At 40.0% G+C, this 11,344-nt stretch overlaps 1 protein-coding gene across 3 annotated transcripts in view; it reads left to right on the forward strand.

Annotated features, from left to right (window-relative positions):
• The window catches only part of LOC115082320 (lysophosphatidylcholine acyltransferase 2-like), a 123,535-nt gene extending 115,401 nt beyond the window's left edge, over positions 1 to 8,134 (forward strand). For 2 of the 3 annotated variants that reach the window (XM_029586552.1, XM_029586554.1), the window contains one exon: positions 520 to 1,073. In XM_029586552.1, the coding sequence (XP_029442412.1) occupies positions 520 to 713 (194 nt within the window). In that variant the 3' untranslated portion in view covers positions 714 to 1,073. Of the gene's footprint in view, positions 1 to 519; positions 1,074 to 7,792 lie in introns of those variants that run through there. The other variant, XM_029586553.1, reaches the window with a different exon arrangement.
• The last annotated feature ends 3,210 nt before the right edge of the window (positions 8,135 to 11,344 follow it).

The raw sequence follows: 11,344 nt of genomic DNA on the forward strand, positions 1-11,344 counted from the left end.
CAATGACCTTAACCCTCCGGAAGAAATACAAAATAAAATAGTTAATATTTTTCACTTCTGTACATCAGGGCCTGAATGCCACATTGGTTCTTACTAGGAGCATCAATGAGGGTCTTCCTGGAGATCTACAGAGAAGAGCTTCCATGCAATCTCAGGATCTGAGGTCCAGCAGATCAGGAACATCACGTCTGGCCCCTCACTTACTTCCAGCCACAAGTAACGTACTCTTGCCTTCACAAGCAGACTCCGTTTACCTCCATAATCCAGACGGAAACCTCCCATGGGCCAGATGTGGCCTGAAAAACCTAATTTGCTGTACATCTGGTCTTTAAAACTGATAGAATAAAAAGTAATTGTAATGAAATGGTATGGTATGGATAATGTATGTTTTCAACACATCTAACTGAAAATTGCAGTTGTAGAATTATAGAACTTCTCAAGTGTGATTGACCCAAATTTTGATAATCCTACTGTTTGAGAATTACATAAGAGCTTCAAATAAATGTTTTCTTGTTTCAGGTGAGTTCAGAGACTTTGCACTGAAGCATCCTGTTTATGCCAAGTTATTTACCACATACCTGGATCAGCAGAGGTACTATATGAACGCAGAGAAAGAAGAATTTCAAGATACATTGCCACAAATTGTTTCCAGTAAAATCCATTCTGAAAGCAATGAAGACTCTTTAAGTACTTCTGACAAAAAAGATGACTGAATACAGTTTTCTTTTTCAGTGAGGTGAGATTAGACATTGGGTCTTCCTATAAAGCTCACAAGCAGCTATTTACATTGTGAAACCATGCATCAAATTATCCTAATTCTTGCTCTATATTTTTGTCCAATTGTGGTCTTGTGTAGGAGAAACTCTGTAAGTTATTGGAATAAATGAAAATCTTTTGGTTCAAAAACCATTTACCCGGGAAATTTGCCCAACCTGTACATGGGTAAAAGTACACCCAGGGATCAACATCGTGTACTACTTACAGGAAAACTAAATGGGCCCAGAAATGGGGTTAGGTTGGAGGAGGCAATAATGCATGTAGTTCTGCATTTTCATAACTACTTAATGAAGTATCTGCAGAAAACGCAGGAGTAAATCTCTGTGGTTACTTTTTCCTAGGCAAGTTACAAAGGGCAAACATGCTCGTACGTTCTCATTGAGAATTGGTGCACATTGCACAGTTTTGAAAATTGCCCCCCTACAACGATATGTAAATCAAAGGGTCTGTCTACTATTTTGTCAGCTCCTTCACTGTAGCTCAGTGTGTGACACCTGTATTTAAAGCAGGTCTGCATTGATAAGTCCTTTGGCTTGCTTCTGTGAGGCTGTTCTGTGACACAGGTCATCTTTGCTTAGTTGACAGATTCAGGATAATCACATATCTGCTTTCTTTTACCGCACATCAGGACTTAAGATGGTACTTTCAGGATCTGACATCATTGGGCACCGACATTTTTATCTCCTGATGTTGGGTCTTGAAAGACTCAACAGTAACTTTGCATTCCATTGTAGTAATCTTTTCACCAAGGGGCCTATTTTAAATAATTACACAGTGGAATTCTCTCAGAAAGCATGTGCTAAGGATCAAATAAAATGTTACAAGCAAAATGTGTTGTGCTATATTTGGAAATTGCTAATGAAAGTTTAAGTGATTTATTAATGGGGTCAAAATAGGTCATTCAGCATCTTTATCCATTAAAGATAAAGGGGGCAGCCATCAAAGGATTTTCCATGGTAAAACACTCATTAAAAATGTGTTAAGGAAATTGTTGTCCTTTCCCCCATATGTGAGTAAAAGCACATAGACTGGTTCATAGTGTATATACTTCAACTCACATAAATGTATAGTTACGTTGGAGCATAAAAAGTACACACACACGATTTCATTTTCAAATCTTCATGCAGCTGTTTTGCACTTGCTTCCCTGCTGGTGTAAAGTACATGGATACAAAGAACCACATTTACGCACCAGCCACACTTTGAAAGGTAAACTCAATCATTTCCCTTTGATCGTGAGCTTTGCAGTCCAGTGAGTGCAAGCCCCACAGACAGTATCAAATTTGCCCTCCACGTGATTTACATGGTTGACTACATTTTGAAACTGTAATGTCATTTGTAAAGGTCAAGCTGGAGTGTAGTTGGTGTGCATTCCAAATATTTAAGTACCTGTTAAAATATTTTAGTAAATCAATTTATTTTTTTGTGCTCATGTATTAAGAATGCCAAGCATTGTATTATGTGCAATCTGTAAATTAGTTGATATAAAACTATCATCAAACATGCAAGAACAGCTTCTGAAGATAAGAATCAGTTGTAGAAATATTATTCATCCAAACTCCATCTTTGCGAAGAGCAATTTTTTTTAAATTTTTGGTTTGTTTTATTTAAAATATTTCCAAGTGTAAAACCCACAATTCTGTATTTGTGCTTATATATTTTACATGGCTATACTGAAGATCAGATAGCTAGGAAACCTACAGTCGGCATTCAGCTTCACTCCCGTTGGAGATCTCACAAGGAAAGTGTGAATCTGACCTGTAGGTACTTGGAGGCAGATTTCAAAAGCTTTGCTCGCACAGAAACGGACACATACGCATGCATGTGGCTGCGCGCAAGCAACACAAATTTTAAGAAGCCAGGAAGGGCGCACGTACGCATGCCCAGAAAAGGGGCAGGTCATGGGCGATCCAGGGCAGGGCCAAGACTGATGCGCGACACCACAAAGTTTGCAAAGGCAGCGCCTGCATAACCTTTGCTACTGCTCCTCCTGAGGCACAGGAGCCTGGGGGTGGGGGGAGAGAGAGCGAGCCTCTGCACAGGGTCAGTCTGATACTCTATAGGGACACATTGAATCAGGGTGGGGGTTAGGGTGGTGTTTCTTATAAACACATTCAGAGGTATTCATGGTAAAATTGACATCAGTAAACAATTATAGCCCATGTTTTTTCATTATCATAATTCTTTAAAATTGCTATTCCCATTTCTTATTGGTTTTATTCTTCCAGTACAGCTAAACACCCTAGTTTGATTGGTAGAAATACATTAAATCTTCTACATGGCCTTTGGAAAACAAGAAAAAGACTTTTCCTTGTAGGGAAATTTGTAAAATCTTGCATTAAAGAAATATGATTCCATAGATAACCTATTGAAAGTAAGGTAGAGCTCTCTTATCTACTGCATTTATAGCAGCCTGCATAAATTACAAGGCTGTCCCGAGATCTTGCCTGTGTGTCATGTCATTGCTTAGCCTCAAGGTCCATAACTTGGTTCTCAAGGGCTATTATGTACTTGGATTTTCACCATGAATATGCACGAGAGATATTTGAATACAAAGGAGGCAGTGCCACAAATAGATCTCATAACATAAGAAATTGCCATGCTGGTTCAGACCAAGGGTCCATCAAGCCCAGCATCCTGTTTCCAACAGAGGCCAAACCAGGCCACAAGAACCTGGCAATTACCCAAACACTAAGAAGATCCCATGCTACTGATGCAATTAATAGCAGTGGCTATTCCCTAAGTAAAATTGATTAATAGCCATTAATGGACTTCTCCTCCAAGAACTTATCCAAACCTTTTGAACCCAGCTACACTAACTGCACTAACCACATCCTCTAGCAACAAATTCCAGAGCTTTATTGTGCATTGAGAGAAAAATAAATTTCTCTGATTAGTTTTAAATGTGCTACTTGCTAACTTCATGGAATGTCCCCTAGTCCTTCTATTATCCGAAAGTGTAAATAACCGAGTCACATCTACTCATTCAACCTCTATCATATCCCCCCTCAGCCGTCTCTTCTCCAAGCTGAACAACCCTAACCTCTTCAGCCTTTCCTCATAGGGGAGCTGTTCCATCCCCTTTATCATTTTGGTTGCCCTTCTCTGTACATTCTCCATCGCAACTATATCTTTTTTTTAGATGCGGCAACCAGAATTGTACACAGTATTCAAGGTGCGGTCTCACCATGGAGCGATACAGAGGCATTATGACATTTTCCGTTCTATTAACCATTCCCTTCCTAATAATTCCTAACATTTTGTTTGCTTTTTTGACTGCTGTAGCACACTGAGCTGACTATTTTAAAGTATTATCCACTATGATGCCTAGATCTTTTTTTTTTTTTGCCTGGGTGGTAGCTCCTAATATGGAGCCTAACATCGTGTAACTACAGCAAGGGTTATTTTTCCCTATATGCATCACCTTGCACTTATCCACATTAAATGTCATCTGCCATTTGGATGCCCAATCTTCCAGTCTTGCAAGGTCCTCCTGTAATGTATCACAGTCTGCTTGTGTTTTAACTATTCTGAATAATTTATTATCATCTGCAAATTTGATAACCTCACTCGTCGTAATCCTTTCCAGATCATTTATATATATATATATATATATATATAGTGAAAAGCACCAGTCCAAGTACAGATCCCTGAGGCACTCTACTGTTTACCCTTTTCCACTGAGAAAATTGACCATTTAATCCTACTGTTTCCTGTCTTTTAACCAGTTTGTAATCCACAAAAGAACATCTCCTCCTATCCCATGACTTTTTAGTTTTCGTAGAAGCCTCTCATGAAGGACTTTGTCAAACGCCTTCTGAAAATCCAAGTACACTACATCTACCAGTTCACCTTTATCCACATGTTTATTAACTCCTTCAAAAAAGTGAAGCAGATTTGTGAGGCAAGACTTGCCCTGGGTAAAGCCATGCTGACTTTGTTCCATTAAACCATGTCTTTCTATATATTCTATGATTTTGATGTTTAGAACACTTTCCACTATTTTTCCTGGCACTGAAGTCAGGCTAACCGGTCTGTAGTTTCCCGGATCACCCCTGGAGCCCTTTTTAAATATTGGGGTTACATTTGCTATCCTCCAGCCTTCAGGTACAATGGATGATTTTAATAAGTTACAAATTTTTACTAATAGGTCTGAAATTTCATTTTTTAGTTCCTTCAGAACTCGGGGGTGAATACCATCTGGTCCAGGTGATTACTACTCTTCAGTTTGTCAATCAGGCCTACCACATCTTCTAGGTTCACCGTGATTTGATTCAGTCCATCTGAATCATTACCCATGAAAACCTTCTCCATTACGGGTACCTCCCCAACATCCTCTTCAGTAAACACCGAAGCAAAGAAATCATTTAATCTTTCTGCGATGGCCTTATCTTCTCTAAGTGCCCCTTTAACCCCTCAATCATCTAACTGTCCAACTGACTCCCTCACAGGCTTTCTGCTTCGGATATTTTTAAAAAGTTTTTACTGTGAGTTTTTGCCTCTACAGCCAACTGAAGATACAGCTATTCGTGCCTTCTATCCAATTATCTCTTCATGCTTTTTGGCACATAAACCTAAAAAATAACTTTTACTATTTTCTTTTATTTTAACTTTGTATGCAAGTGCTTACTGATAATTTAGAATGTTTAATTATATATACATTGCATGTGCTATGCAATCTGATTTTTGAACAATGTACCAAAATATTTTCATCATGGAAAACCAAATATAATGTAAGCTTTATCAATTTAATTTTAGTGATTATGATTAATTTACTTAATAAATATTGTAACATTTTAACACCTTTAAAAATAAAGGATTTTGAAATTTTAAGTAAGCCATAACATTTCCTTTTTGTGTCGTGTGCCATGTGGTCAATTGTCAACCTAATATTTTCTTATTCTTAATAAATGAACATATTTAATAATACTGTTATCTCTCTATTGTCTTCTGTTGTTATTATTAAACTTGATGTTATAGTTTAATATTAGCAACCAGGTATTTTTTCATTAACATTCTGTCTGTTCAATGGCCCAGCAGCAACACCATCAGTGCTATGAGACAGACTCTGCTCTTCAGGCCATTAAAAGCTATGGATGATGGGTTTTCAAACTTTTGAGGAGAGGCAGGAGGAGTCGTAATCATTTCTCAAAAGTATTACCCGTTGTTTGGCTCATGTGCCTTTGTACCAGGGTCTAGAGCAGTGTTTCCCAGCCCTGGGGACCCCTTAGCCAGTCGGGCTTCCAGGATTCCCACAATGAATATGCATGAGAGAATTTGCATGCATTGCCTCCATAGCATGCACATTTTCTTTTGTGGATACCCTGAAAACCCGACTGGCCGGGGCATGGGAACCACTGCTCTAGAGGGACCCAAAATCTGTGCCTTTCAGCAGTAGGGTGTCACTGACATGATAGCCAGGGAGGAGTAGAGTTAATACAAATTTGAAAAAGTCTGCATACCTGCAATAGAGACTTATGGCTCCATAGTCCCGGTTGGGGAATATTCCCATTAAGCTTAACCTCAAAGGTGCAGAAGGAAGCTACCAGACAGAATGAGAACTGTGTACCTGGGGCATAATTCTTTTCATTGTTTCAGTGTATGAAAAGTCTGTGTCATTTTGATAATCTACTGTCAAATAAGCTATGGCAATAGTATTTGATTCATCTGTAAGATAGGGCCAAATATTCACATCAAGGGAAATTTAGTTTGCAAGCCTTCGTATTATATTAGCAAGATGCAAATGACTTAACATTTGAATTAGGTTGTCTAAACATTTGCCTTTTCAAAGATGATGGCACTTTTGACTACTAGTGAGGTGTCTTTCCATGGTTAATTCAATAAGTTAGAGGATGAGAATGTACTAACAAGAACTGTCAAAGAACACAAGCTGATTTGGGGGAGAAATTCCCCAAAATAAGCTGTTTGCACATCAAAGGAAAAAATGAAAATTCTGTTGCATTTTTTCACAAAATCCATTCTTGACACTTAATTCATATTTGAAATGTTTAAATATACAAATAAAAATTCTAAATGAAAAAGCATTACAAAAAATGGCATAGATGCTTATTGTACAATATTTTGTGTATGCTTCAGAAACTGGAAACAGTTAATCTGAAAATATTTTCAGGGAAGCAAGATGTATCAGCATGACATGCATTTTGGCAGCTAATATGAAAATCTTGTTAGGACACAATTGCCAATTATAATTCAGAAATAATTGATAGTCTCTTCAAAGATGACATGAGTTTGCAGCAAATCCTTTTGACTAGATTTATTTGTGTCCATTGATGTAATTAAAGACCGATTTTTTTGATCCACCAATGAAACCACAGGCGAAACCTGCAGTTGATGACGTTGTAGAGTTCTGTCATCTTGCTTTCCTTTTTTTTGGCTTGTATTTGCTTGGTTTCCAAGTTATAGATGACTTAGTAACCAAACTGCCTCCTTCAGACCCTGGTCAAGTGACTGAATGGCCACCATGAGTGTTCTTGAATCTGTAGTGTGATCTTTGTTTACTTTTTCAATTGGCCATAAAGCATAAGTTTGGGAATTCTGGTGTCCTCCATCCTTATGACAAAGCCTGCTTACTGAAGTTAAGCTTTAGCTGTCATTCCCTCCATGCTAGAAACTTGGCAGCTTTAACAACTTCTCTTTTAAAGATCATGTCTTTCCATCTTATAATGCAGATAGATCCCAGGGAGCTCTTGGAATTGAGTTGCCTGAGGTTTCTGCATTATAGCATCCAGGATTCATAGCCGTACAATAGTATGGATACTACTACTGCCTGGTACACTTTGATCTTAGTAAGAAGTTTCACCCCTTTCTCATTCCATAGATGACAGAGCCTGCCAAAGAAAACTTGCTGTGGCAAAGTTTTGTATAATCTCATTGTCAATGTTGGTAAGCATGCTTCTGAGAAAACAGATTTGGTCAGTTGCATTCAATTGAGTGCTCTTGATGAAAACTAGGCTTGCTATAGGGCTTACAGGAAGCTAACCTTTGTGTTTTTTCAGGCTGATGGTCTTGCTGCTTGGGTAAACCAGTCTACAATAATCTGGATTCTTTCCAGTGAATGAGCTACTAGTGTACAGTTATCTGCAAGAAGCAAGTTCCCTGACCAATGATGCTTGAAGACATCTTGGTTTGAACAATCCTCCACCTGCTTGTGACTGGATATAAACTCCTCAATCTATGTCCTGGAAAACATCCATAAGTATCGTGGAAAAAGACAGGGATCAAATAAGTTAACAGAGTAAACTTATCCTGTGAATTTATGCTGGAAATTCATCTTTCATGCAGTCGTAAAATTCTCCAGCTAATTTTGCTGGATAATGCTGAATATGGGTGTTTGGCTAAGTTATCCAAATAGGTGACTCCACTCTACTTCCAATTTACCCAGCTAACATTTTAGCAGGATAAAAGGATAGCCAGATAAGGGCTGGCCACTGAGTTTGGGCAGATATTCAATGATGAATTTGTCTATCTAAGTCCAAACTTAGCTGGACAAATGGTGCTGAATATCGGATTCTAAAGTTTTTAGCATCATGCAGATTCTGTACCAGAAAATCTTATAACTTTAAATAGAAAAGATTTTCCCATCTAGTTTTCTCAAATTAATCAAGGCCCTTTACTCTCTACGGCAGCGGTTCTCAACCTGTGGGTCGCGACCCCGGCGGGGTCGAACGACCAAAACGCAGGGGTCGCCTAAAGCAGGTCCCCAACCACCGGTCCGCGGACCAGTACCGGGCCGTTGGGGTTTTTTGCCGGTCCGGGCGCCGCGGCTGCTGGGGAGGCGGGGCGAAGCTGGCGACCTGCCTCCTCCAACCCCAAAAGGGAAGAGACATGGCCCAAAAAGCTAGCGCGTCGCAGTGACGTATGTTGCTGGAGCCGCGCAGGCAGGAAGGAGGTGTATCAGCCACTGCAGGTGCTCCTCCTACTTCCTTCCTGCCGCCCTGCCCCGGAAGACAAATGTTGCCGGAGCCGCACGGGGAGGAAGGAGGAGGCGCGTCAGCCGCGTGGGTAGAAGAGGCGCTTCAGCCGCGTGCAGAAGAGGAGCAGCGGGGCCGGGAAGACTAGGGCCACTGCAGAGCCCATCCTGTGGCAACCCGTAAAGAAGAGGCCCAGAGGTGAGAGAGAGGTGTGTGCGAGTATGAGATGAGTTGAGAGACTGTGTGTGTTTGCAGAGACAGCATGTGAGAGCCTCTGTGTGTGTGAAAGAGACAGCATGTAAGAGTGAGAGCCTGTGCTTGAGCAAGGCAGCATGTGGGGGTGTGAGAGAGCCTGTGTGTGAGACTCAGACAGCCTGTGCCAGTGAGAGCCTGTGTATGTGTGTGTGAGAGAGAAATGCATGTGAGAATGAGAACCTGACTGTGTGTTTGAGGGAAGAAGACAGGTGGAGAGAAAAGAAATAGAAAAAAAGGCAATATAAAAGGAAATGGCAAAAAATTAGAAAGGGAAGCAGATGTAAAAAAAAATAAATTACTTTTTACTGATTGGCACATGTAATCTTTGGGAATGTGCAAGAGTAGCACTTTCTCTATGGCGGATCTCACAATGTACGAGATCAACATGGAGGAAGTGGAAACCCACGGGGCCTGCACAGAGGAGGCAGCAGAATGGGCTTCAGTGCCAATAGCAGCAATCAGTGCCTCCCCAATAGCCACGTGGCAGCAGTGGCAGTAATTAGATTAATTGTTTGACTCAGCTGGAGGTGACAAAGTATGAAGTGGGATGTGAAATCAGCTTGATCTGGTGGAGAATTAGGATTGCTGTTACACATGAACTGTATTTGGCAAACATAAAGGGAGCCAGGATAATCAATTGATGCCTGCAGCTGAGGACTGATTCATTATGACTCATGTAGAAATTAGTGCATTTTCCAGATTAGTCTGCATAACACAATTCTCAACATTCAGCATTATTTCTGCTGCATAGAGTTTTATCTGAGAGGCTCTGAGGTTGTGAGGGAGCCAGTAAGAGTGAGAGCATGAGTGTGTATGAGAAAATCCAGGGGAGTAAGAGTGTTGTGAGTGGGGGGGGGGGGGGGGAGAGTGTCTTACACCCTGAGAGTGTATCAGTGTCTGTGAGAGCGAGAGGTTATGGTGGGTATAAGAGCATGAATGTGTATGTATGTGTGAGAGAGAGAGGATAACCTCCTAATCCTCGACAATATCAGGGTGACTGGAAATCAAGAGCTCCCATGTATGGACAGCAGGGGCTTTTTAAAATCCTTATTAGTTTTAATTATTGTGTTATTTGATATGTGCTGTTTTGAAATATTATTGGGTTTGGGAAATTATAAAAATGTATATGATTTTAATTAATAGAAATTCTATTTATCAGTAATTTTAAAATATTCTTTTATTAGTATGGTTTTACTATTATAACTGATGCTTTATGTTTCTTAATTTTATTGTTTTATGAGGAATGGTGGTTCTGTTTATAAATGTCATAATAAATAAGTATGCACTAAAATCCGCCCCGCCCTCACCCCGCCCTCAAGGGCGGGGCGAGGGGTCACCGCAACATGAGGAACTGTATTTCGGGGTCACGGCATTAGAAAGGTTGAGAACCACTGCGCTACGGTATCTTTTAAAACTATCAGGCTCTGGATTAAAAATTACCTCAGTCTGCATTCATCTCAGCTTTATGGAAATGTACCATGCCAGTTCAAAAGAAATTACCATTTCATAGCTATCTATCATTGCAAGATTTTGAAAGGCCTAAACTATCTTAAACCTCCGATGAGAGATCCCCCTGCTCTCTGGAAAATAAATATGGACCTTACTGAACTCATAAAATCCAACAGAGGCCAAACAGGCCACAAGAACCTGGCAATTACCCAAACACTAAGATCATCCCATGCTACTGATGCAATTTATAGCAGTGGCTATTCCCTAAGTAAACTGAAAGGAGATAGAGCATCTTTTAAACTAGAACAAGGGGGAAAGCAGACAGTCACTCAGCAGTACATGGTTTGGAGAAATGTATCCTTGAAGGATACTAATGAAACAGGAGAGTTAGGGCATCCCAACAGAGAGGTTCCATTAAAAGCACACATAGTCCATGTGCCTATATGTAAAAAATCACCAAAGCTAATGATTTCCGAATTATCCCTAACAACTGAAAAGCAGGTTGTTAATACAAACAAAAAACACACTTTGTCTGTATGCCAATGCCAGAAGTCTAAGAAATAAGAGGGAGGTTAGAGTGTATAGCAGCAAATGATGAATTGACATACTTGGCATCACAGGGACTTGGTGGAAGGAGGATAACCAATGGGAGAGTACTATATCAGGGTACAAATTATATCGCAATGATAGGGAGGATCAACTTGTCCGGGGAGGGTATAGAGTCCAACAAAGATAAAGATCATACAAGAGACTAAATTCTCAGTAGAATCAATATAGGTAGAAATCCCATGTGTGTTGGGTAGAGTTTAGTGATAGGAGTATACTACCGTCCAACCTGGACAAAATGGTCAGACAGATGAAATGCTAAGAGAAATCAGGGAAGCAAACCAATTTGGCAGAGCAGTAATAATGGGAGATTTCAATTACCCAACT

Source organism: Rhinatrema bivittatum, unplaced genomic scaffold (assembly GCF_901001135.1).
Source record: "Rhinatrema bivittatum unplaced genomic scaffold, aRhiBiv1.1, whole genome shotgun sequence".
NCBI classification, from domain to species: domain Eukaryota; kingdom Metazoa; phylum Chordata; class Amphibia; order Gymnophiona; family Rhinatrematidae; genus Rhinatrema; species Rhinatrema bivittatum.